Source organism: Lepisosteus platostomus, chromosome 3, assembly GCF_059453375.1.
Source record: "Lepisosteus platostomus isolate fLepPlt1 chromosome 3, fLepPlt1.hap1, whole genome shotgun sequence".
Taxonomy (NCBI): domain Eukaryota; kingdom Metazoa; phylum Chordata; class Actinopteri; order Semionotiformes; family Lepisosteidae; genus Lepisosteus; species Lepisosteus platostomus.
Genome location: NC_142613.1, coordinates 58,674,790 through 58,699,806, shown reverse-complemented (window position 1 = coordinate 58,699,806; position 25,017 = coordinate 58,674,790). Strand labels below are relative to the sequence as shown.

The window sequence follows — 25,017 nt, the reverse complement described above, 5'->3', positions numbered from 1 at the left end:
TTCTTTTTGCCCTACTACATTACCTGCCTCATCCCACCTTTGCAAAACTAACTCTCCTGTCTTGATACTTTTCTGTATCTGGGGTTTCTGACATCACTCCTAAATGGTTCAACTTGACTATATTAGTCATCGCTGACGCGTTTCTCTTGGGGGTTTTACTTATAAAGTTGGGTTCTTAAAGTCTGGTGTTCAATCCTGGCTTGCCTTTTGACCTTTATGTGCAAAATATTGCAAAAACATCATTCTTCCATCACCAGACTGCGTATCATGTTAACTTTGACTGTAACAGAATAGCCGGTCAACACATTTGTCTTTTCTAGAATTGATTTCAGTAACGTCTTTCACACTGGACAAAGTACATTATGTTCAGAATTCGGCAGCGAGAATACTGACCAGGTCACATGCAAGTGACCACTCCTGTTAGAATCCTTGCACTGGCCTCTTATTGGATTTTGAGTAAGCTTTAAAATCCTCAGCCTCACCTACTGTATAAGGCTTTACAAGGCCTGTCACCTCAGTACCTCTGTCTACTTCCTTCCTCACAACCTTTGTTTGTCTGACTCTGGTCTTCTAGATGTCCCTCAAGCTCCTTTTCACTTTATGGGTGACAGGGCCTTCTCTTGCAACGTTCCAGAGCTCTGGAATTCCACCCCTAGGGAAATCAGAGAATCACCATCTTTTCAGAAAGGCTTTTATTAATTAGTGCCTGTGTCTGCTCCACTTTCTAACATCTGCGCCTGTAACTTCTTATCATATATATAATAATTATTGTTGTTTTTGTTGTATTGGTTATGGAATAATTCAAAAACTGTCACTTAGGAACTTTTTTGAACAATTTGAACTGTTTTAGGATATATTTATGTGTTTCTAACTTTGGATATTAAGTACCATTTGTACGGCATTGCTAATTATTAATTTGTTTATGTCCATTAAAAAAAGGTATAGCATTATCAGTCACAACCAAATGTTAAAGTGTAACTATCTAAAGTAGGAGTTGCACCTACTATTGGATTTGCTCTTACATAAGGAGAATTAAATTTGATCTGAGGACCTCATCCAGCCATTTCTTAAAGGAAGCCATTGTACTGACTTCAACAGCATGGCTGTTTACTTTTTGACTCTCCCACAACCCATTGGGTAAAGAAGTGCCTCCTGTTCTCAGTTTTAAACTTGTGTCCTCTGTTTTGTGTTTCTCTGTTCAGTTTGTAGACATCCACTAGGTTGACTTTGTCAGTGCCCTTTTGGATTATGAATACCTGTATACCAGGTTCCCTTGTAATCTTATGTGTTTAAGACTAGAATGTTTTGGTTCCTTCAGCCCTAAATGTAGTACATTCCCTTATCCCAGCTTCATCTAATTATATTGGTTATGATCGCCAATATAACTACTTGCTGTATTATTTTATGTCTTGCTTGAATGTACGAATATATCGGATTGATCATTTTCTTGCTTCACCTTTACAGTGTAAGTAGCTTCTAAAAAGATATATGTAAGGAGACGGAGAGGGAGTGTATTGGTGTATTGTCAAGAATGTCAGTTCTTGTCAGTGTTTGAGCAGGTTGTGTCTCAGTTTTCTAGTTCCCATTTGCATCTTTCCCAGTTTTGGCTTTATTTAGGATGGTCACGTAGTGTGGAAAATAATAAAGAAAGAGAAACATAAGATTAATAAGATATGGCCCAAATATAAAATTAAATAACTAAAGAATTGGGGCTTATTGTGTTTTAGTAACAACTTCATATTAACATAAACATCTTCTGACAGCAGTGTTCCAACATTTCCCCTGAATGGGTTAACACGGGACCTAACTACATTTTCACATTTTTTTTGTTGCTAACTGTTTTAGCACTGGCCCCATGCTTCGAATCATTCTTCACTGATCTCTTATAAATGTTTTGCTCATACAAACAGTAAGTAATAGGGTGTTTCCATTTCTGCTTCATAATATTGGCATGTAGGCATTACTAATAGTATTTTTACTTTTTCACATGATGCACTGCATTTCACTAAACCTGTTATTACTTGGAATCAAAACTGTGCTGCATGTCATACTAATTCATTGCTAATTTTGTTTTTCACATGCCAGAAATGTATCTTATCCCTTTGTTTTTTCCTCAAGATAACTGACCTAGTGTAAAAATTAGGTTTTTGTGAGATTTGGGCAGTTTATGCGAGTGAAACACTGTGGCTGGACATTGAAGGTTTGGAGACTAGAAACAGACATACAGCTCACAAAGGATAAACCGTAGCTGATGACACACCGACAAAAACTAATTTGATGGCTTTGAGAAATCTTTGAAATTTGTGTCTGCGCTACCAAATTTGAGAACAGTTGTATTTTCTTCAGTGCTTGTTGAAGAGCTCTCAGATAACACTTCCTGTTACAGATTGCTTGATTTGGCCCTTAAAGACTGGGATTGGTCATTTGACGATGTTGATGATGATGATGTGTTTGATTTCTGAAGAAATTAGAAGGGGTAACAGAGCTGCCTTGCTGGTGAAGTTGCAGTGATTTGAGATGCATGCTGTTCTCTGAACCTGTGCAGGTGTGCCTGGATATGGAAGAGAAACAGTTCAGATTTGCTTTTGTGTCAGATATCTGTTTTGTTCATTCAGTTGGATTTAATTTCAAAATATATTTAAAACTTACAGAGAATTAAAATTAAAAAATAAAATTAATTACAACTATAAATTATACTGAACTCACATAGAGACACTGATCACTTCCAGGCACAACTGTACTTTTTCCTTTGTTGTGGAAAGCTTTATTATTACTCAATTGTATTTTTGAAGTTATCTTAAATTTTCTTTCTCTTCAGCAATTAACCACGAGCTTTCTGGCTTTCCATTGTCCTATCTCTTACTCTCATTTCTTTTTCAACTGTGTGACCTTAATTGGAAAGCAAACAAGCCTTGTGTACCTGCTGCTTTGTTTTGAACAGTGTGAAAGTTGCTTCTTCAGTGCCTACTTGCACAAGGCTATGGTTTTATTAACCTGCAGGCTCCAGCAAGTTTAGTTCCTTTTATAGTCGTTCTAGAAAACTTGCCTACCTGTACAAACACCAATAGCTTATAGAAACTTGTTGTGAACTAACTTAGGCCTTAATTAAACTTGCTAAAGCTTGCCAAGAAAAGGAATGTGCCACAAGCATTAACTGGTTTCTGTCTTAACTGGATAAGACAGACTTGTATGACATTCAAGTTGTGCTTCTGAGTGGCTTTTAAAAACCTTGCTGTGATTCCTAGGCGTTCAACATTTCCCGGTGTTAAAAGGTTTGAGTCACTTACGGTAAGTACAAAGTCAGTTAAAGATGATGTGTACACAACTCTCAAGATCCTGCTAGCCTGAGCCTTTTTGCTAATTAAGTGTTTGCAGATCTTAAATAGGGCTATGTTTCTAAGGGTCAGGCAGTAATGATTGGACCGTGGCAGTCCACTGTGTTGAGTTGCCATGGTCCAAAGGCATTAAACTGTAGGTCTGTGTTAAATCTCTATTGACACAGTGTTTTATGCTCATCACAGCCCTCCCAGGCCGGAACCTCCACGGATTAAAAGGGAAGAATCCAGCAGTGGAGACCTTATAAAATTCTGATTTTTTTTCCTATTAAGCAAATTAATGTTCTGTATTTTGTCTCCATTTTAAATGTAGTTTTACAATAAAACATGCAATAGAGAGGACTGTCTAGGTTCTTGTGGTGTGTACTTGCAGATGCATGATAGATGCATTAAGTGCATGTGAAAGAGAAGTCTGTGTGGCATTTGTTTGTGAATCCCTTTTTGCAGTAATCTGTGTGAGAAGCGTGCTAGGAGTTTTAGAGTAGTATAAAGTCTGTTTTTTGGAGGAGATGCGGGTTTTGCACATGCCGTACAATGAGATATAGGTAAAGATCACAGAAAACAGTGGATTATAGTAAAAGCAAAATATTAAAGGGTAAAGTAGATCCTGAAATAATTTCAGTTATCTTGCATCCCTTTTCACAGCAGAGCTGAGATTTTAAATAAACTATGATGTGCACCATTTTCCCTATTTGATTTCATTTTTGAGATATTCCTTATTAGGCCTTTAATCTGTAGTAGAGATTAATATATAGACACACCATAGTACCACATACTGTACATGCTTTAAATATACAATTCTTGGCATAGGGTTTTTCTTTTTTCATAAACACTTTAGAGTGTGACAGAAATGTTAGAAGTAATGACCTGCAGTGTACAGATCCAGGAAATGCACAGTTATAGATGAGACCTAAACAACAGACTTCAAAAATGGTTTTATATTCAACAGATGAAAATTTTAGGTGGCATGAGTGTTTGAGTAGAATTTTTCAGCACCCTAAAACTAACTCGCTATTCTCTCTTGTTTTTTCAGCTAACTCCTTTTTTAATGGAAAACGGTCACTCTTCAAGGTGATGGGTTTCTTCCTTACAAAAAAGACTGAAATCTTACTTGACATATCCCAAATGCACACTAGTATATATAACGTCTTTAGAAAGACATCTTTCTACTGTGGTTTACAGCACTATTCTACAATATAGAAAACTAATCTTCAAGCAAGTGGGTATGGTCTTTGGTCAGGTAACTGGGTCTCTGGTCTGTATGGGTGCTTTTCCTTTGTCTCCATCCTTTATCTGCACAAGTCTTGGGAAATGTATTGCACAGGATGAATGGTTTGGTGACTGTCGAAAAGAACATGCTTTGTTTCAGTCATGTTTTTTTCCCCATGACCAGACCCTCACAAAAGAGTTTCAGGCATGAACTGCAATAGCAGGGATCTGCAGTGGCCATTTCAGAGTGCTTAATCAGACTGGGGAAAACGCAGCAGAATGCCACATCTTCACGCCTTTGGATATACAGTTATCTCCCTTGACTCCACTACATAAAGAGGGAAAAACATAGGCAACAAAACTGTTTCAATAACTTTTTTCCCCACCCAAGAAATGCAGCTATTCACTCATAAAACCACAGTGGTCTATATGCAGGTTATATGGTATGCATTCAAAACTAGCCATCTGAAGCTGCACGTGAATATTTAGCAGCTTTGATTGTCAGGACATTACTCCATTAGGAAGTTAACTTTGTGAGATCTTGGTTGAAGTTCACTTGTGTAATGCCTTAATATGTACTTAAAGTGCTTGCTCATTCCCAAACAGTGATGTGTACTTGCAGTACTATCAGATAATTGGTGTGAAGTGGAGTTTGTGCACTATTTATATGCATCACTATTACATCGCTGTATTCCTATCTTTGAATGTATACCTGAATAACGGTTTTTAAGAGGATTGGAAATACTACAAAGAGCAATGTAAGAAGGAAAATGTACATTTTATATCTAAATTATAATATAAAGGAGTGACCTTATTGCCCAACAGAATCCATTGAATGCTATTGTGTATTGTCTTTATATTGCCCTCACTAAGTGCTGGTATTTTGTATCTGCCTTCCGTGTATTCTAGAATGTTATTTTATTATTCTTGAGAAAAAGAACATTTTGTGACTTTTTACTAAACCTTCACAGCACATATATATAAAATTCACGAACCCTAAAATATTTAATTATAACATACTGTAGATGCATTTTAAATGTTTTTTTTCTTGTATAGACTTATCTTTACCTATTCTAGTGATAGCTCTACAGAAGTGTGCTGTGAGGACATCCATATCAGTCAAAAACAGGCTTCAGAAATGGCACGCGATTCTATATATATTCTTTTACATGCCATCTTACGTAATGTATAATTTATATTGGCCTGTCCACTTTATATTTAAGAATGTTATGTTGGAAGTGCATGTTTTATACAGCCACCGTATGCTCAAGACAATGTAAACATATTTGACAATAAAACTGTAGCCTTCTGCTTTTGTCTGTTTTCATTTGCAGTTTCTCTTGCATTAGCTTATATAAAACACTGCAGTTCTGGATTTAAAGGTTTTCAAACTGAAAAACAGGAATTTCTCTCAAGTTCCACAATGTGTATCTGGAAGTTAAGTCATTATGAAACTGCTCCTATAAAGCAATCCTGCAAGATGTGTTTACGGCGTTCTAAGCCTGTTTATACTGTGGATATTGCAGTGCTGAGAACATCATGGGACTGCTGGCGCACAATGCCTGTTGTACATCACTCAGTGGTAGATGAAATGGGTTTATCTTATAGGTAAATGCACTATTGAATTCTATGGGCGGAAAGGACTAATCCTACTACTTGGGTAAATTTGTATGTACTGTATACATAGCAATGGGAATGTTACAAACCCATTCCCATGCACACACTCACCCACTTCAAATATATAGGTTCTGCTGGCACAGAGGAATGGGGGATTGGTGGGGGGAACGTGTTAGTCTCATGGCAATCTTAGGTGCTTGCAATCAGAAAAACATGATTAGAAAGAACTGCTAACATTTCAAAACCTTATGGGACGTGCCTTTTAGTTCCATGCACCTCCTTCTGCTCCCAGGGCCCAGATACTCTAATTTCCAGGGGGGTTGCTAATATTTTGATCAATAAGTGTGCATCTATCACATATTATTGATGAGCACTCCACATCAACATGTCTACATATTTCCCTTAGGAAATGGCCATAGATCAGCCTTTATGTATATTACAACCGTTGGAAGAATACTGCTCAGCTAACTTGGTGGACCCTGTTTAGCAGGCACAACGTATTGTATGTACTATACATCAGGGACTGCATGGAGAAAAGTTGTGTTCATGTGCATTCATTTCTGTGTAATAAAAATATAATTGTATCCAAATGACTCTTTTTTTTTATTCAGTGGCAATTCAGGTTTCCAATTAGTATTACAGAACCATGACAACATTTCTTTGTGATGCCAGAATTCAATACAGCATAATCTCAGATGTTTAAAAATACATTTTACTGGCAAATACCGTTGTTGGCTAACATTTCAGGACTAGTTTTCATATAAAACAATACAAATCTGTAAAATCATCCCTCAATATCTGATATACAGAAAGCTTGTGCTAGGTCTTATCTGTGGCTTTGAACACTTAACATGTTAGAATTGTGCTACCAATTGGACTCACAGAGCCATTCTGTTCCATGCAACAATGAATAAAGATTTTCAATGAGAGTTAAAATGTTAAATACAAAATTGAGTTACATTAAAGACAGTAAAAATTGCAGTTGACAACCTGTGGAAGTGTAAGAAGATACTACACATAATACCGTAGTCCTGAGTCAGAGAAGGCAGAAACTGGACTTCAGGAACCAGACACCCGGGAGTGAAAAGAACGCATTTATTCCTAAATCTCTTTAGAAAAAGGGAAAAGCCAGAAGGTCACTACCTTTGTGGATGAGATCAGTAGTCCCAACAGGCAGGAGTGCACCCCATTTATGCTGGGTATGAGGGAGTCCTGGCTGGTACTTTTTCTGGGACAATTCAACAAGGGTCAAGGTTAGGATGTGCTCCTTTGAGCTCATGTCCAGTAGTTGGCAAGAATGGTAGATTGAACTGTTGTCAGTTGTAATGTCCTAATGTTCAGGCTCAATGTAGGGTAGTGTGAGATATGTCATGATTATGCAACACAGGGCGTTCTAAACTGGCTCGAGCACTATACTGGCACTATATAAAGAAGTTGGATTCTTAACCCCTTTGCTATAGGAACCCTAAATTGTTTTAGGTGCAAAAGAGTAGTGTAATGAGCTCTATAATAAAATAGTTTAACGTGATTACAGACTAAATAAACCATTCTAAACTCTAGGTTTGATATTGAACTTTAAGAACCAGCACCCTGAATAACATGGCAAATGAATCATGAAGACTTAATGAGTTTTCAAAAGAAATAGGGATAAAGTAGTACAGAACATCGGCAGAAGGTTACAGGAAAAGTGAAAGTGAAATGCATGTGATATGACCAGCTACTACTCTCATCAGGCCGCACTTCCAATCAGAGCAGAGGGGAAAGCAGGAAACTAGCTAGGGATGCAACTGTGAACCCAATACTGCCTTTAAAAGACTGCAGTGTTCCGTATCCGAGATGGGAGTCGGTGTTCATTCATCGACTCCTTACAGAAAGCCTGTCTGCCTGGGTGATGGTCTAGAAACAAGCCATTGCTAAAACAAAAAGAGACTGAACCCAAGTTGTCACTGGTTCAAATGGTGGCGGCTCAATTTACCCAAAATGCCGCACAATAGCTCTTTCCTTTGGGCCAGCCTTGTATATGCACGTTGGCAGTGAGATCAGTAAGAGGTATGACACTGCTCCAGGTTTTACCTCTCCTGTAAGGCGCGGTGAAGCCTGCAGCATTGTCATGAGAGGTGAGTTGGAGGTGCTCAAAAAAATACATGATTACAGTCCTTATAAACTGTTCCTGTCATACAGAATGTACTACAGTCTTACTGAAAGGAAAGGTACTGGACAGTAGATAAGTGGCTGGTTACCCCACAGAAGAACTGTTTTATAAAGATCCAAACCAAGTTTTAATTCTTGAAGAAGTCACTCAGTCCATCTTCTTTCCAGATCTTCTATAGTACAGTACAGTTCCTGTAACCCAGCCATTCAGACCTGCCATCACTATAAAACGCACAAGAACTGTGGAAAGAAAGAGATTGGCTTAAAGATATAGGCTTAGTTTCCTTATGTCCTACACGCTTGAATTTGTTTCAAACGTTTTACTAGTAACCGCCTTTATAGAAACACGGTCTTGAAACCACATTTTAAATTTCCCAACAGGATGTACTTCTCTCACTACTGTGTCCTCATGCACTTTATTTAATTTGTCATGGCATCATTCAATTTAGAATAAATTTAGACAACTTACCTTGAGCATCTCCTGTTGTCATTACTGTGGTAAAAATCCTTGCTGGAAAAAAAAGATGGCTGATGTTAACAAACAACATTTAAAGCATATAAGTTCTAACTATTCTGTGAAACTGACAATGCCTGTGAAAAACTATATTTCTTGCAACAAAATGCAGTACATCCCTAACTATATAATGCTTCACTGAACACAAGCCAATAAATCCATCTGATCTTCCATTAAGTAACTGTATGGGTATGCTATACTGTTCCAGTGTACTTACTGAGGCAGGTGTAGGTGGCCAAACCCCAGGTCAGTGCACTCACTTGCCCAGAGTCTCTGGAAACCCACAAACACTGGAGCTGTGCAATTTTACTGGCAGCACTAATAAAGGTACACAGGCTCTAAAAAAAGAACACAGAACACAACATCCATTAATGAAGCTGCTCATGTCACAGGATGTCATGATGAACAAGTATTAGTTGATACTGTACTGATGTTTTTCTACATGCGCTACTTCATTCTTACGTACAGTATGAGTGTAATGATTGACAAGTTAATTAAATTTATGACAGTGAAAATATTTCTTCCTGCAAGTCTTCAAAAGGCTTCTTATGACCCTTATTCTTTAAAAAAAATTAGTTAACCAGAAGAATAAAAGTACCAAAATCTTTTGACTCCCTCAACTCATGTTTACAGCCCTGCAGTTCTGAAAAGAGAATTTAAGCAAATGCAACATTACCATGGCCACGTCTATTATCCACTTCTTGAGTGTGAGAAGATGCCATCCCCCAACAAACCTGTACAATTTCCAGCTAAGGTCCAATATTATTCTTAAAAATGTAAAAGACAACACTGAAAATGTCATCACTTACAACAGCATCAGGTTATATAAACACCAAGTGGCAAAACATACCATCGGACAATATGGTACAGTATATCACAATGCTTGATTCATTTTTGGCATTTAAATGCCTTCCTGTGTTGAATAAAATGAAGTACAGTACGCCAACGTTTTCTTTAAAAAGTATTCAATGTATTATCATAGAAACACTGCTAAGACCTTAAATGTCTTTAACTACAATTTCTCTTATTGAAAAAATGGACTGTACTGGGCTGTACAGCATCCCATCCAGTATGCTGAAGGTACATGGAGGATACAGTCCTGCATAGAGCAGACTCTGCTTCAGGTTTCCATTATAGTAGAAAATCATTAGCAGGAGGATCACATCTGAAAAACAAATCTCCATTATACAACAAGCAATCTGAAGGACATAGAACATAAAATACTAAAAACAAAACATATGTCAAAATAAAAGGTCATTCAGCCCATCTACCCATTTGTTCACTAGTAGCTAACTGATCTGAGGATCATCCCCCAGTGTACTTTGTTTCTTGTTTTTAAATGCCTGCACTTTTTCTAGGTTGCTCATGCCATCCTTAAACAGAATAGCGAGGCATACCAGAGTCAAGCATAGTGAATAATGAATTTCAAGACAACCAGAAAATGTCTATAAAATTAAAAAAACAAAATTATTAAGATTTCAGGTTTTTTGGAAAAAAATACTTAAATACTTATTTTATAAGGGAACATACTGTAAGTATTTAATATGCAATGTCTCTTTACTCTTTGGGATTAAAATGGCAATAAACTCAACCATTAACCCTCACACTAAACATGCCCATGTTTTTGGTAAAAACTGAACACTTCAACTTTAAGAACTATCAAGCAGACAGAGGTTTCAGACCATACCTTGAGCAATGAGAATTGGATATTCCAAGTATGTGGCTGGTGGATAGTCATAATACATCTGGTATAAGATAAACACAATGAATCTAAAATAATTTAAAAAAGAAAGTTTTACAAGTGAGGTAATTCTTTCACATTCAAGTGTTTACACTAGTGGTACCCCAGAGAACACAGACATAATCTACATTATTTTTAATATTCATTAATATAAGATAAATGCAGCTTTAAACTAACTGGCTGATGAATCAAGTTAGTTTGATGGGTGGTGTTTTGAAAATAAATATAAAATCCCTTCGTAACACAAACTCTACTATACATCAAAAGAAAATATCACTATGCATGTATGCTTTTAGAAAAGACTTTTGTGTTTGCTGCATGAGCACTAAACCTCATTAGTTAGAGAATGGGAGTTGGCTGGGCTTAGGTATTGAGGCGATTTAACCTACTGAAAGTCCAGGCTGGTAAAAACAAAATTTAAAAAAAAGGGTGGAAAAAAACAGATATGTTCTGCTTATCAAGAGAACAAACACCGACTGAATGGCCTCCTCTTGTTTGCGAGCATTGTTATGTTCTTATGCTTATTTAGAGGGTGGACTAAGCCTTCAACATCGTGCACACTGTTGCATGCTGGCTGTGAGCAACCCAGGCAGCATTTTCAAACGCGTCCATCACAGACAGGCTGTGATCACGGACCACCACACATCGACCAAGATCAACACATTCCATCTTTCAGACAGTTCCCACAGTGCTGCCCCCACAGACTCAGAACTGCCAGGCCACAGCACCACATGCATCAGCAGCTCAACTGAGAGGAAGCAGCCAGTCATCGCTGGCTGACCAGAGGACAGCGCTGGAGCCCAGTGCTCACTGGGAAGTTGCTGTGCGGCGCAAAAGAATGAGGTTTTGTGAGCAAGACCTCAGGTGGACTGGCCAGCAGTGACTAGATGTTCCCTTAAATGGAGGAGATGTGCAGAATGTGCTATTTATTGTAGAGAATAGAGCGGTCCTGTGTGATGGTTTGGGCAAGATTGTCTAGTAATCCATTTGCAAATTGATGGCAATCAAACCACATGATGCTACATCGATCAAGTATGGTCATCAATTGCTGCCCACCCTGCAGGAGTATAGACAGGTAACATCACCCCAGTAGGACAAACCACATCTTCATGGTTTGCTCAGAATGAGAATAATGCAGTAATACTCTGCATAGGCTGCGTGCCTTGATCCCCATTTGTGTGATAAGATGGGGTGATTTGTGGCATCTCGAGGTAACAGACCAGTGGTCAGAAACTCACAAGACTGAAGACAGCACCTGCAACCTGATGAAAAGCAGGCATCCCAGATGTATAGCTTCCAACAGTGCAACAGTGACCACACATGCTACTAGCTTGTGACTTTCACTGTAGACGCTCTGTTAATCAACGCTGTTAATGACTTATATTAATCAGCATCATGTGTTTGCCTGCCACACCTGTTCAATAAAAGGTAAGCGTTCCTGCTACAAAAAAGAGGAATTTTCCTAAAGAATTTCTTGCAATTCTAAGAAATATATTTCTTTTTATGTTCAGTACAGTTAGTTGTTGTAAAGTTATGTGCAGTCAGTTCAGTACTGGCAACAACGCAGAGCAATTCTATAGATAAGTGTTACAAATTACATTACAATTAAAGGAAACTACTACATTTTATATAAATAAAGGTTCTTGTAGAATATGCAACCACAACTATTTGAATGGACAGAAAATGCTACAAAATGGAATCTAATCACAGGAAGGCTAAACAAAACACATGCATAATCTTTATCAACTCAAGCAGCATGAAATGATTCCAATTTGAAGAAATGTTACTGAACTGTAAAGAAATGTATCCCTGCTCAGCCTATACAGAAGCTAAACCTAACTAGGCCAACAGATTTTAAAAACAAATAACACATATCAGGTGTTACAGATAATTCAGAGAAACAAGTGTGAAATTAATTTGTACAAAACACTGCATCCACATATCAGTGCTTTTTTCAAAGCAACATCCTCGTGCGATTGCATTTTGTAGTGTTTTGCTTAGCAATTTTTCAAAAACATGATGCTTTGGCAATCCCCATATATTCAGATTTAGAAATTCTGTATGCATGATCAATTATGTGATTAATGCTAAACTATTCCTATTTAAAACTGTTTCATTGCAAGATTTCTTCAGAACATTTGTGGGTTTTCTTGTACAAATAAGACAACACTATACACCTTTACCTTAACTTTAAACCTTTAAACAAGTCACTATATAAAAACAAACGGGTAAGGGGTTATTTACAATTTAATAAAGTGTTAAAAAGGGGGTCATTAAACACAACAGTACAATCTGAACACCAGAATTGGAAACCCAATTTTGTAATGCAGATTATGTCAATGGAGCTACAATAAATGGCAGGGCAATCACTGTTTTTGCCTTTTACTGCTCAACTACAAATTTTCACTTGTCTCGATCATTTTTTAACATGACCATTATGACTGAATAAACAAGCAGACAACTTTTGTTGAGTTTAACGGGGACTCTCAAAGCTTTGACAATAAAGCCCACCACTTCAGCACTACAAAGAATAAACAAAAGAGCACACAGAAAAAAAAACTTTGGGCAAAGGAATGTCTATTCACTCGACTCCACCGACACACATCAACTTCTAGCAATTTCAAGAAGCCGATTTCTGTTAGGGTCTGTGATGCAGTTTTATAATGTAACTTACTAAGGCATGTACGGTATGGTTAAAGAAAACAACAAAAAACTAGCAGGTCATTACTAAAAATTCATTGCATGCAAGTGCATCTAGGGCGGCAAGAACAAGGATTATTTTTATACATACTTTATGAACAACCTCCACGTGTCCTGCTTATTTTGGGATTAAACAGAAACAATTACACTTTGACTGGTATGAATGCAAAGTGACGTATCCTCACACATCTCGATTTCTGCATTACGGGTAACAAATGCGTTTAAATCTAAACTGTGACTAGGTGCATACTGTACTGATTGTTCTGTTCTGGAGTAAAGTCGCATTCGATTTAATTGAACCTAAATTATTGAACTCGTCTTAAATGAAACAAACCCACCTAATTAACTGGAACAAACAAAACAATTCAAAACTATTTTCCACCTAATACAAAAATACTTGGCGTTTCTGTCTATTTTGGTGATCGTCGATTAGCTCCTTAAAATTTAATAACGCAGGCTAGTTTAGTTTAATCCAATGCTGACCCATATTTCGTCTAAACATTATAATTTTTACAGGGCGGTTACTACACACCAGGAAATACGTGACTTAGGTAATTACACTACTTCTCTGGTGTTAATGCATGAAAAATAAAGTAACACAAATCTGAAATTCAAATACAGCAGCTCGTCGAACAGTTAAAAAAAAATATTAGCTAGCTAAATAACACCACTAGATCGAAGCCAAAGAGGACGAGGAAGTTTTTTTTTCTATATTTACACAGAAAACTGTTTCGCTGGAGAACCAACTCTCAAGATTAATCTTTATAAAATATATATTATTTTCTCCCAACAGCACTGCTAGACGTTCTGTAGAAAAGAGAAACCTTACCCTGTTAGTTCTAGTAGGAGGCTTTTCACGCTAATACCTTTGGTTGATTTTGATGAAATTAGCATAATAATTTGTGGGAATTTAAGTACCATACATACAAACAAAGTGCTAAAGTTCGCAAAATTAAGCATCATATCTGCACCCATTATTTAACGTATGGGAGCTGTCAGCAACTCTTTTGACTTGGCTGATCCCTCGGTACTGATGAAGCTATAATATAGTATAGTATTTCCCTTATCTGTTGTTGCAATGCTACCATACGACTTTAAGCAAACACCACTTCCCACCAACCGACCAATACCCAACAGCACTTTCAAATACGTGGCGGAATACCGTATAGTCGCACAGAAAAGCGACTTCTTTTTTTAAATGTGTCACTAAGATTCAGATATGAACGCACGACAATTGTATTTAGGAGATGTACAGTACAGGTACATGGTTTTAACTTACAGTATAAGGAAAGTCACCATTGAAAAAAAGGGAAATACAGCAAACGGGTCAATTACTAAACAAAATGACATATTTGTAAAGTGTTTTAAATTAAATTATTCGTATTAATAGTTTTATTATTATTTAAATGATAGTTATTATTCTATAGTTGATTATTCATGCTATATAATTTTTAGGATAGTTTCTGCCAAAAAATGACAGTACCAAAGGAAGTAAAACATCAAAGAATGGGATATTTGCAAATTTGCTACTGCTAGTATATCTGTCATGGATATGACTTTAACTTAACCTGTAGCTGACTACACCACCTAGCTATCTTAAGGGCTGTAGGACCCTTTTTCCTGGCAGCAGGTTCTTTATACTGTATATCTTCCACTAGACAGTTATCTTATAGTACATAGATAAGAGTATTGAGTAATCAGTTCGTATGGGTTAAATAACTGTCATGTATAACTGGTTCAAATGGGGATGGCTTTATTTCTTTTTGTTTACGCCCTTTACAGGAACATAATCTCCCTTCCACTCAAATGTCGCCACAGTGCCTTTACCTCTGACCCCCCCGTCAACAACAACAGCTCAACAGTTAGTATTAGGAATACTAACACATTTTAACCTAACACCACCAGAGGCACCTTCCAAGGGAGAGAGTGACTTGCGCTAAAGAAACAGAGAAACACCCATGAACCCTAGCAATCCAAAAACCAGTGTCCCACAGGATGAGTCCAGCATTACCATTCTCCAAAAACAGGTCCAGTCAGTGTCCTGGTGTGCCCCCTGCCCCACAGTACAGAAAGAGATGAAACTCGGTGTACAGTACTCCTTCAATGATCTTTGGCATCCTCTTCAGTCCCGGCCATTCTAAACAATGCTCCCCTCTATCCTGTTTTCTCTCAGTCTAATAGTGGGCAGGGTGGGAGTAAGACGATGCCTGAGCCTTTCGCTACCTCTCTAAAACATTACATGACCCTTTAAATGTATGGATGTACTTAGATATGGAGCTGTATACAAAAAAAACATTTTGCACTAAGTCTAACTTAATTCCTTTATTGTCCGAATTGGGAAATTTGTTTTGCAGGCAGAAAAAAGACAAAAAATACACAAGATATTTGACCTAACATGTACCCATTAACAACTAAGAAACACATGCATGAAATGAGAAAATCAAGTCTGCTCTGCCAAGTTTAAGGTCTCATTATGAGGGCTGGACGTGTCCCTGTGATGTCTTAAGCCAGGGGTTGGAACCTTTCAGAAGGTGCGTATGAAGAGTTAGCTCAGGCACCGGAATTTACAAATGTGCATGCCACTCATACTTATTTTAATGTCAATAATAGCCCTACTTCCATGTTCATTAATAAAAATGTAATATCAAAATATATTGTTATGAAGTGAATCTAGATAGAATGGGGACACCTGGCTATTGTCAACATTTCCAGCTTCACAGCATAGAGATGTTTTCTGAGATGGAGGGGTCCCAGAATCAGTGATCAAAGCAATCGTGAAGTTTACCTTGGTTTACCTTAGTTTAGAAGTTCTGGGTAACCAATTAAGTGACATTTAACAGTCCAGGAACGGAGCATAAAAAGGGAAGACAACTAGAAGTGGGAGGAAGAGAAGAGACAGAAGAGGAAGACATCGAAGGTGAGAGCTCCTTGTTCCAGATCATCACTCTCAAAAATCAGATTGGAACTAAATATTTCAACTTTGTCCAGAGAGCCATTTAGGGAGAGTGGTATTTAGGGAACTCTTGTCTCCTGTATGAAGAATCCATTGGTTCAAAATTGGCCTCTCTTGGTTATTGGGTGTATTTTTAGAATAGGAAAAATAGGTTCCCATTCGTTTTGTGGCATCTATGAATTGGCTTCATTACTCTGCTTTCCTCCCCACTGATAGCTGATTTGTGGTGAGCGTTCTTGCGCACTATGGCTGCTGTCGCATCATCCAGGTGGGGCTGCACATTGGTGGTGGTGGAGGGGTAGATAATGTAATTGAAAAAGCAGATATAATCAACCAATGTACTGTAACATTTTCTGAAAGGTACAATAATGTTACTTGAAACTTACCAGGATGAATATGTCAGAATGTTTATTAAAATTAAATTAACATTTGAAAAAATATTTTGTGACTGACACAAGACTTTATTTAAAAATAGAGATAGTACATCTCAAATTATGGTAGTGAATCCCAAAACACAAACGCATCTTTCCTCATTTAGTTTTTTTAGCTCAACCGTTGGGCCACAAAGTAGTGTAGGCCCCTGTCACCTGGCCTCAGTGTGCATGCTGGCTCACTAGCATAGAGCTACTGTACCATCTCAGTTACTGCAGGTAATCAGGGACCTTTCTGGTAAGTGCTTTACCAATTAAATTTGTAATGTAACAGCAGTGAAGCTTACAGTATTAAATTGTTTTTTATCTTTGATTTTGTTAACTCCCTTACAGCTGTATTATAAACTAACTGTAGACATGACTGGGCCTTGTGACACCAACAGAGAAAGGCAATGACTCACCAATCATTTCTGACCACCTAATGGTTTGATCTACAAGGCAAGAGAAAGGTTATTTTTTAAACTTTTTTGAATACTTAATTATAAGTATGTCATAGCCTTGCTGTTAGAAAGACACAGGTGTATTTATTGTAAAAACAATCTGAACCACTATTATTATGCACCAGCTGAGACACTTCAACTAACTGTGTAACTTGTCAATGTAATTCTGAGCACCTGGACCAATTTAGGTTTGCCGAAGCAAAGGGGTGAATATTTATGCAATCAGCTTATTTTAGTTTTTGAGTTTTCTTTCTATTTTTGCTGACATTTAAGAACATCAGAATGGTCATAAATGGAAGTAGACCGTTTCTTTACCTTTATATTAATGTTATCTACAAAAAAATGTCAATAATAACACTACTTCAGAGCCCAGTGCTTCATACGGTGTAAAATGTATTTTTACAACCCACATAAAAAACTGCTTTTGTCTACATTAAACTTGTCTACATAAAACATTATTTTTTAAGATGATCTTAATGAAAAGCCTTCTGAAAATCTAAATACAACAAATTATAAATTATTTGAGTATCCTTTACTGGTGTTGCTTGTTCAAATAATTTGAGAGATTAATTAAGCAAGACCTACCTTTTCTAAATCCATGCTAACTCTACCCTAGTGTCATATATGTTTAGTCCAAACAATATTTTCCATGATTATTCATGTAATAGGAGTTAGATGTATTGGCACCATGGATATTGTGTTGCTGTATTTTGTAGATCTCCTTGGGTGATGAGGCAAGAAAAGTGAAGGAACAGAAAAGGAAAAGGAGTCCTAATAATTTACATAGATTAGACAAAGTCATTGTTAGATCATTACGTTAGCTAAGGTCATTACACTGATCTCCTAAGGAAAGAACCATAGCATAAACACAGGAACAGACAAAAATGGAATAGTAAGAATGAAGACATGAAGAAGGACAGACATCATCATCATTCATTATCCTCATCTTCATCAAAGGCTTGTGCTGGGAGCGAGCACTTCTTAAAAATTAGACTTGAAACAAATGATGTCCAAGTAATGTGAACACTATGAGAGTATTGTACTCTGAGCTTTACTATGTAAGATGGCTTGCTGCTTTATTTATGTAACTAATAAAAATATCCAGATTTAGTATATGTGGAAATTCTGATTTCCTTTATTGTGGAATCAGCAAGTTAAAAACATCTCCCTAATTTGCTGATACCTTTGTTTAGCATAGGGAGGCTGCTTCCCATTCATTTCTGAGCATCTAAACAGAGAAGGATATTTAGTTCTGGGTAGGATCCATTTTATTAGGATGCAGGTTCTTGTAGCTTTGGCCTATTAAGGTCTTGTTGTCCTTCAACTATAAGAGTAGAATTCTGGAATTTCTGTGTCTCAAGAGAGTAGGGCTCTGATACTCACTGACCTGTAAAGCAAAGCATTATTTATTGTAAATATTTGTTTGTTCTGTCTAAATTTGGGAATTTTCATTATTCTGTTATCAAGTTAATGCCAGAGAATAAGAGAACACATGTGCTTAATAATGCTTGTTAATCCCTTGCCTTAGTTTTGTAAATATGAATCTTTATATATATTTGAATTTAGAATTTGCCTGTAGCAAGCTGATGTCAGAAAGTCATTTTAATATTGATCTAATAGCCTTCCTATTTTGTAATATTATCATACCTCTGAAATGTATCAACCTTCGTTTTAAAAATAAATATACATACTGTATATACAGTATTTCAATCATTTGTAATTCAACAAAATGAGAAAGATCATTGTAAGGGATTAAATATTTTTGCATGGAACTGTCTCTCTACTCCTTCACTCTCTCCTGTACACACTTGAACAAGACAAGACAAAACATTTTAATCTAAAAAGGATTAATTTAATGTTTTCGCACAAAATGAAACGCACACTGCCACTGCCCAACTGCTTAAATTTTAAGACTGTTTTTTCTGTAGTAGTAAGACAGAAAGATTTTTCGTACATGGGTATACTTTAAAGCATCCATCTTTTAATCCTGGGAAAACAGAGCAGATTTAAGTGAAGCATTAAAATGCTGAACGTGTCTGAAAGTCACATTACATAGCTACAGTACATCTAACTCAGCATAGCAACCAGCAGCAAAAGACGAACATAAACTTAAGATTTAGGACAGTGAGTGCTACAGGAGATTCTCAGTCTGTTGCAGGGAACAAACAGGCTGTGGATCTTGAACGTGTTTCTGAATCAATAAACTATTTTAATCCGGATGAGCAATGTGGGCCTTATATCCTTTCGTTTTTAACCTTTCTTATATTTGACTTTTAATCTGCTATGACAAGCAGTTTATTTTTTTAAATAAAACCAACACTCATAACTTCATAACTTAAAACACTCTTTAATAAACCATTTGATTGCATATTTCAAACATTAACAAGGCACATTCAAACTCTGTTTAAAAGAAGAAAAAAACAAGCACTGAAAATATGGTACAATTAAAAATACAAGCACAGAGTGACAATTTAAAACACAACTGGGAAATATAAGGATGTAGCTTGGAGAATACATAAAGAGATATGTAGTGATAGTTTACCATCTTGTCCCTCAAAGAGGGAATCATGATTTTGGGGTTTATGGGTCATTGTATGGAAAAGAGGAAATTATTTCATATTGGTTTAGGGTTCCAATCTGTCTAGTTTAAACTTAGTAGAACCAAAATCTGCAAAGTCAGTGCAGTCTGCCAGTTATGTTGGAGAAATAGTTCTCCTCCCATTCATATTTCATGAAAACACTCATTCCTAACAAACACAACACACAAGGCAACACAGGATAGCATCGTGCTTGAACACAATAACTCACACCAGAGAGAGGAGTTAATACACCTCTTCTAGCCTGCACCCAGTTTCATCCATTCTAAATTGTCCACTGAAGTAGAAAGGCAAGAAATTCACATCTTAGACACACATTTAACAGTATTTAACAGTTATTCAAGGCTAGACGAACCAACCTGCCTGCTTTTAATTGTAAACAATGGTGCATCCCACATGAATTTATCACTCTTCATAAACACCACCAACACACCACATGTTCAGCATGCACTCATGTATTCCTGGCATCTACTGTATGTCTCCCCAAGAAAACAGGACCATTAAAAAAAATGTATTTAAAATAGGCACATTACAATTTATTTGATTGGTGATGAAAAAAGTATGATTATACCCCAAAATGTAAACCTGTTTCTTGGAGCTGGACTGCCTTTGGGGGGTTCTGGCCCACCTCGACCTCTGACAAGGATCCTTTCACTTTTCCGAAGGCCCAACGTAGATGCTTAATACAGAGACCTACCACATGTGCCAGACTATGGGGACCACACTTGATTCTCCAACTCCCTGCACCAGTCTGATCCTGCCACTAAGGGACGTGCCAGTCAGCCAAGTGTGAGAGACGGGGAGCTGCATCCCACCAACCACTAGCTGCCAGATCCTACTACCTGAGCTGACGCCCTCTTGGGAAGAGAGGCTGGAGGCCAACCTGGAACTCAAGTTGGTTTATCAATGGGTGAGGGCTGGAAAACAACCTACAGTGGAAAACCTCTTCAAAAAAAGTTCTCTGGGCACAATGGCCAGGTCTGCAGATCATTCAAAGGGATAATGAAGTGGTACTGGGTTCATCCCACCTTCTACTAGAGGTTCATCCAGCGAAATGTAGACGTCTGCCATCGCTGTGATACTTTTACCACCCGGAAAGGATCTACAGAATTAGTCCCACTTCGGGGGGTGGGGAGGACAGGGGCTCCTTTATGACCTTCCACTTGTTACATTTAGCACAAGCTCAATATGTTCTCTCTTCCCACTATATAAAAGGGGGGAGGGCAGGTTTCTCATGTTCTCATGTTCTGCTAGCAGACGTTGCACGGTATTTCTACACCCTAGCTCCTCGGTGACTAGCGGTGACTAGTGACTCACCTCTAATCATTAAGAATTTAGGGCAAGAAACTCAACTGAGCCTGCAAGCCTGCTCTCCTGCTTTTCCTTCTGTCCTTGCAGTGTATTCTGTTACAGAAAAGAGGAGAATCACCGCAGTATGTAAAGAAATTTCCTTTGGCCAAGACGATCTCCGTAACCAAGTTGGTTTTAAATACCGTTTTTGAATTGGAGATTTGTACGTCTTTTCAAAAAGTCACCTCCCAGATACAAAATTCATAAGTCATACTTTTGTGTGGCAACAATGTAACATCAAATTAAGAAACAACTGTATATTACATTCATGTAAAATGCTACACAGTTTTCTTTCATTATTTTTTAATCAAAATAGACGCAGTTTCAGTTTCACCAAGGAAATTGCAATGCAAACAACTTTGAATGTTCAACTCCACCATCTATTAATTATTTTAGGGTGAAACAGCTTCTTCTAGTAATCATAGAATCAAAGCTCAACAGAATCTACTTGTCCTGAAACAAATGCATAGAAAACACAGTAATATCATTTATATCTGTTTTTTTATGATTATTAATATTTAGATTGTTAACATAACCATCTTGTCATTTGTGAAATTTTAAGTGAATTACAATTGCATATAAAATTAATATTAATACAAATTAATACTAAAATAACACAAAAATGAAGATTAACTTGTATTTAACCCTGGATATGATGTTTAAAATAGAGTAAAAGATTGACTGAAGGCAACTGTTAGATTTATTACTCTTAAAATCATATTATTCTTTCTTTTATCATTATGGAAAATGAGTTGCGTTCCTCAAAAATAAATATAGTTGCACTATTTGTGTGGGAAAAAAGAGAATTACCGGATGCCCTCTTTTACCTTGTCTGCTATGTACTATCACAAACAACTATTTCCCGGACTCAGAGTTCTCATCTGCGGAAGACAGATGTGATAAACTTTAATAGAGAGTGTTCTCTCAGGCATAACAAGTGATTGTTATTCTCTATCAGCAAAGTGTTTCAGGTGTCACGAAAGGTTAGCGCATGGGTGCTTTCCGAGAAATCACCTCTTTTCAGAAACGGATATAAACTCCCAGGGATACTGCCCTCCAGAAGCAGTGATTATTGAATAACCTTTGCCTTGCCTTGCCAAAACGACTCTTGATTTTCTCCTGATGTGTTCCTACCTGGAAGGCCACCGCAGTGGTGTTTCTGCCAATGAAAGCACGTGGGCAGCCACTGGCAATTTGTCCCATGAAGAGAACCTTGATTATACCACTTTTGATTCTGATGTTTTGAATGTCTTCATCTTGGTGGTCTATGCTGTGATCAGTGTCTTGGGGCTAGTCTGCAACACAGTAATTATTGCAGTTATGCCATTATGTGTTAAGATAAGGAGCGTGAATGATGTACTAATATGGAACCTTGCTGTGACAGATAGCATGTTACTGCTGGCTGTTCCTGTCCACCTAGTGGAGGTTCTTCTGTCAGGTTGGCCATTTGGGCAGGTGTTTTGTAAGATCCAACTGTCAGTGAGCTACTTTAATCACTTTGGAAGCAGCCTCACACTGGTTGTAATGAGCTTGGATAAGTGTTTAGTGGTGAAGCAACGTTTTTTACTAAAATGTCACAGAAGATCTGTTCTGGGCTGGAAACTCTGTTGCCTCATTTGGTAAGTATTTTGAATTTGTTCATATATACAGTATGGTTGCTTAAGGAGTGCTAAATATTTATTTTTATCAACAACATAGCCTGAAAGCAGAGTTTGTGACCATTTAAACTGGAGGTTGAACTGCACTCAGTGTAATTATAATTCTGATGGTGATTAAAAAAAATCAAATTAAAATTCCTGTTAAATGATGTACTAAAAGATTATTCTGTCTTGTGCTGCAGAAAGACAGCACAATTTATGTACTATTCAATGAATTAGAACTGTTCTGGTTAACAATAATATTTTATACCAATATTTACTATTCAGCTGTGTAATTGAAATGCAGAAATAAACTTTTTTTACACTGTAAAATTGTAGGAGAAGTACTGTATCTTGCATACATAAACAATTGACAGCTACATGTAAAGATAAATGTCATATCTTTTTCAGGTTTAATAGGGAAAAAAGGTTAATAGTTAATAGTGGTTTTCACTATACAGAGTTTAATCTTAATTAACAAGGAAATAAACAAGGAATGAAAGCCATCAGATGGAAACATGATTTGGCAAAATTAGGCTTTAAAACTCAAGGTCACTGAGGGCACTTAAAATTCTTCTTTCACAGCTGATTAAGAACAAAATATTAAATGGTATCGCTAACATTTCGGCTTCCTCGTTTACTGTATGCTCATAAACCATTTAAATTTTACAACATATTGCTTTCTGAAGTGAAGTGGATTTTTAAATGAGGAATAAACTGGACCCTGTGTCGGTCACGAGAGCGTTGCTTTGAACAGCTAACAATTAAAAAAGACCGGACTGACTTCAGATGAAAAGGGTTTTGGAGTCTAGAACAAGCTGCTCCGTCTTGCTTTTGAAGATACATTTGGCTTCTTTCAAGTAACAGCTAGATAAGGTCCTCAGATCAATTAGCTACTAGCAACCAAATTAGCTAGATGGGCCAAATAGCCTCCTCTTGAATGTAACCAGACATAAATGGAAGATGCAGAAACGCGCATTCATTTTCCTTTTTCTAAGCATTTGGGATTGGATGCCACAAACTCAGAAAATGAGGCAGTGCATATTCATATTCATATTCATGTGCGTAGCCACAGCTAAAGCTTCACAATATTTAACAACTGATCTACTGTCCAAAAGAGACCCCTGTTGTTTCTTAATGTCTACCTTTCTTGTGTAATACTTGCGTTCAATAATTTCTCCTTCTCCTCTCTTCCATGAGGATCCTTGCACTGCCGCTAGCAGCTCCTGTAGGCATCATGGCCACAGCGAGGCCTGCTCCTCCCGTGGGCAGTGCAGTGTGTTTGCTGGTGTTCCCAGACCCAGAGTGGTGGTGGGCAGCTCTGTGGAAATGGAGCACATGTGCGATGGCCTATATTCTCCCTGCCTGCATCATGGTCACCTGCTACTCCGTGCTGCTGCAGGCGCTGCATGCTGCAGGACGCAAGTTTCCTATCAGGAGGAAGGCCGTAGGCTGTGCTACCAGGAGAGTTGTTTACTTGGTGGGAGCTTTCATGGTTTGCTGGACACCATTCTATATGTTCACGGTTATAGACCTGACTATTCACCTGCAACCGAGCTACAGTGTGGAGACAGCCAGACGGCTTTTCATCATTCTCGGGACATTAAACAGCTTCATTAACCCAGTTTTGCATGGGTTCCTCAATGAAAGGGTTCGCAGCCATTTAAAATTACCGCTTTGTGTTTGAAATGGGAAAATGATTTTTCTGATGTGTTCGTTTAAATTGCATTTTTGTGTAACAGTTAGATTACAATGTAAGCTTTGATATGCGCCGTTTATGTTTTTAAATTGTACAGATGATAGAATATTGGATTTCATGGAACTGTATAGTAGAAACTGAAGAAAAATGCATAAGAGGTCTTGTGGTGAAGTGACAGGGAGTATGACTCTGAAGTAGAGCAACTTCGGTTTGATCGTTTTTACTTGTGAATCCTTGCTAAAACTGATTGAAGGTACACAGTATATCTATTGAGCTATTTTCAAAGCGCTTTCCTGCAGCTAAAGATGTGTTGCATATTTCTTTCTAAAAGAACAGCAGGTGTGAAGTTTAGAGGTGCAAGTGGGTTTAAAGTGGAAGAATGCTAAGACTGAGGCACAATACATTTTAAGAGTTGTCCTTTTATGTCTACCAACAGAGTTCCTTCCATCCCATCAACAAAAACCTCATTGTGAATGCGACATATTGTTGCGATCTGCTCTTCCCTGAAACGGACTGTTCTTCTGCCCTCTGACCTTTCCCTTCTGGCTCTCCCTTTCCTGCTTTTTGCCACTGAGAGACCCCTGCTTGTTCTCTTCCTGTCTGGAATCATCCAGGAGCAGCGTCTCTCTCTTTTCTTCTCCTC

At 37.5% G+C, this 25,017-nt stretch overlaps 3 protein-coding genes across 8 annotated transcripts in view; 2 read left to right on the top strand and 1 right to left on the bottom strand.

Annotated features, from left to right (window-relative positions):
- The window catches only part of rock2a (rho-associated, coiled-coil containing protein kinase 2a), a 73,753-nt gene extending 67,894 nt beyond the window's left edge, over nt 1-5,859 (top strand). For 3 of the 6 annotated variants that reach the window (XM_088626194.1, XM_088626200.1, XM_088626199.1), the window contains 2 exons: nt 2,387-2,476; nt 4,369-5,859. In XM_088626194.1, the coding sequence (XP_088482320.1) occupies nt 2,387-2,462 (76 nt within the window). In that variant the 3' untranslated portion in view covers nt 2,463-2,476; nt 4,369-5,859. Of the gene's footprint in view, nt 1-1,845; nt 1,910-2,386; nt 2,477-3,521 lie in introns of all 6 variants that reach the window. The other 3 variants (XM_088626197.1, XM_088626195.1, XM_088626198.1) reach the window with 3 other exon arrangements.
- An 881-nt stretch (nt 5,860-6,740) lies between these two features.
- slc66a3 (solute carrier family 66 member 3) lies at nt 6,741-14,398 on the bottom strand. The gene is made up of 7 exons (XM_088626201.1): nt 14,097-14,398; nt 10,514-10,596; nt 9,922-9,991; nt 9,503-9,560; nt 9,044-9,164; nt 8,782-8,823; nt 6,741-8,552 (listed from the first exon to the last, which is right to left on the bottom strand). The coding sequence occupies exons 1-7, from the start codon at nt 14,240-14,242 to the stop codon at nt 8,461-8,463; spliced, it is 612 nt and encodes a 203-aa protein (XP_088482327.1). The 5' UTR covers nt 14,243-14,398; the 3' UTR covers nt 6,741-8,460.
- A 9,514-nt stretch (nt 14,399-23,912) lies between these two features.
- LOC148675155 (delta-type opioid receptor-like) lies at nt 23,913-24,906 on the top strand. The gene is made up of 2 exons (XM_088623471.1): nt 23,913-24,326; nt 24,811-24,906. Exons 1-2 carry the CDS (start codon nt 23,913-23,915, stop codon nt 24,904-24,906), a joined length of 510 nt encoding a protein of 169 aa, XP_088479597.1.
- The last annotated feature ends 111 nt before the right edge of the window (nt 24,907-25,017 follow it).

What these genes read in the sequence shown, in the direction of transcription:
- slc66a3 (XM_088626201.1), bottom strand. Translation starts at nt 14,242, where the DNA reads ATGGGTGCAGATATGATGCTTAATTTTGCGAACTTTAGCACTTTGTTT. An exon ending in GGCCACCTACACCTGCCTCA is followed by an intron (nt 8,824 to 9,043) that starts GTAAGTACACTG and finishes TTTTTTTTCCAG; the next exon opens with CAAGGATTTTTACCACAGTA. An exon ending in GACAACAGGAGATGCTCAAG is followed by an intron (nt 8,553 to 8,781) that starts GTAAGTTGTCTA and finishes TTCTTTCCACAG; the next exon opens with TTCTTGTGCGTTTTATAGTG.
- LOC148675155 (XM_088623471.1), top strand. Translation starts at nt 23,913, where the DNA reads ATGGCCACAGCGAGGCCTGCTCCTCCCGTGGGCAGTGCAGTGTGTTTG. An exon ending in ATGGGTTCCTCAATGAAAGG is followed by an intron (nt 24,327 to 24,810) that starts GTTCGCAGCCAT and finishes GTCTACCAACAG; the next exon opens with AGTTCCTTCCATCCCATCAA.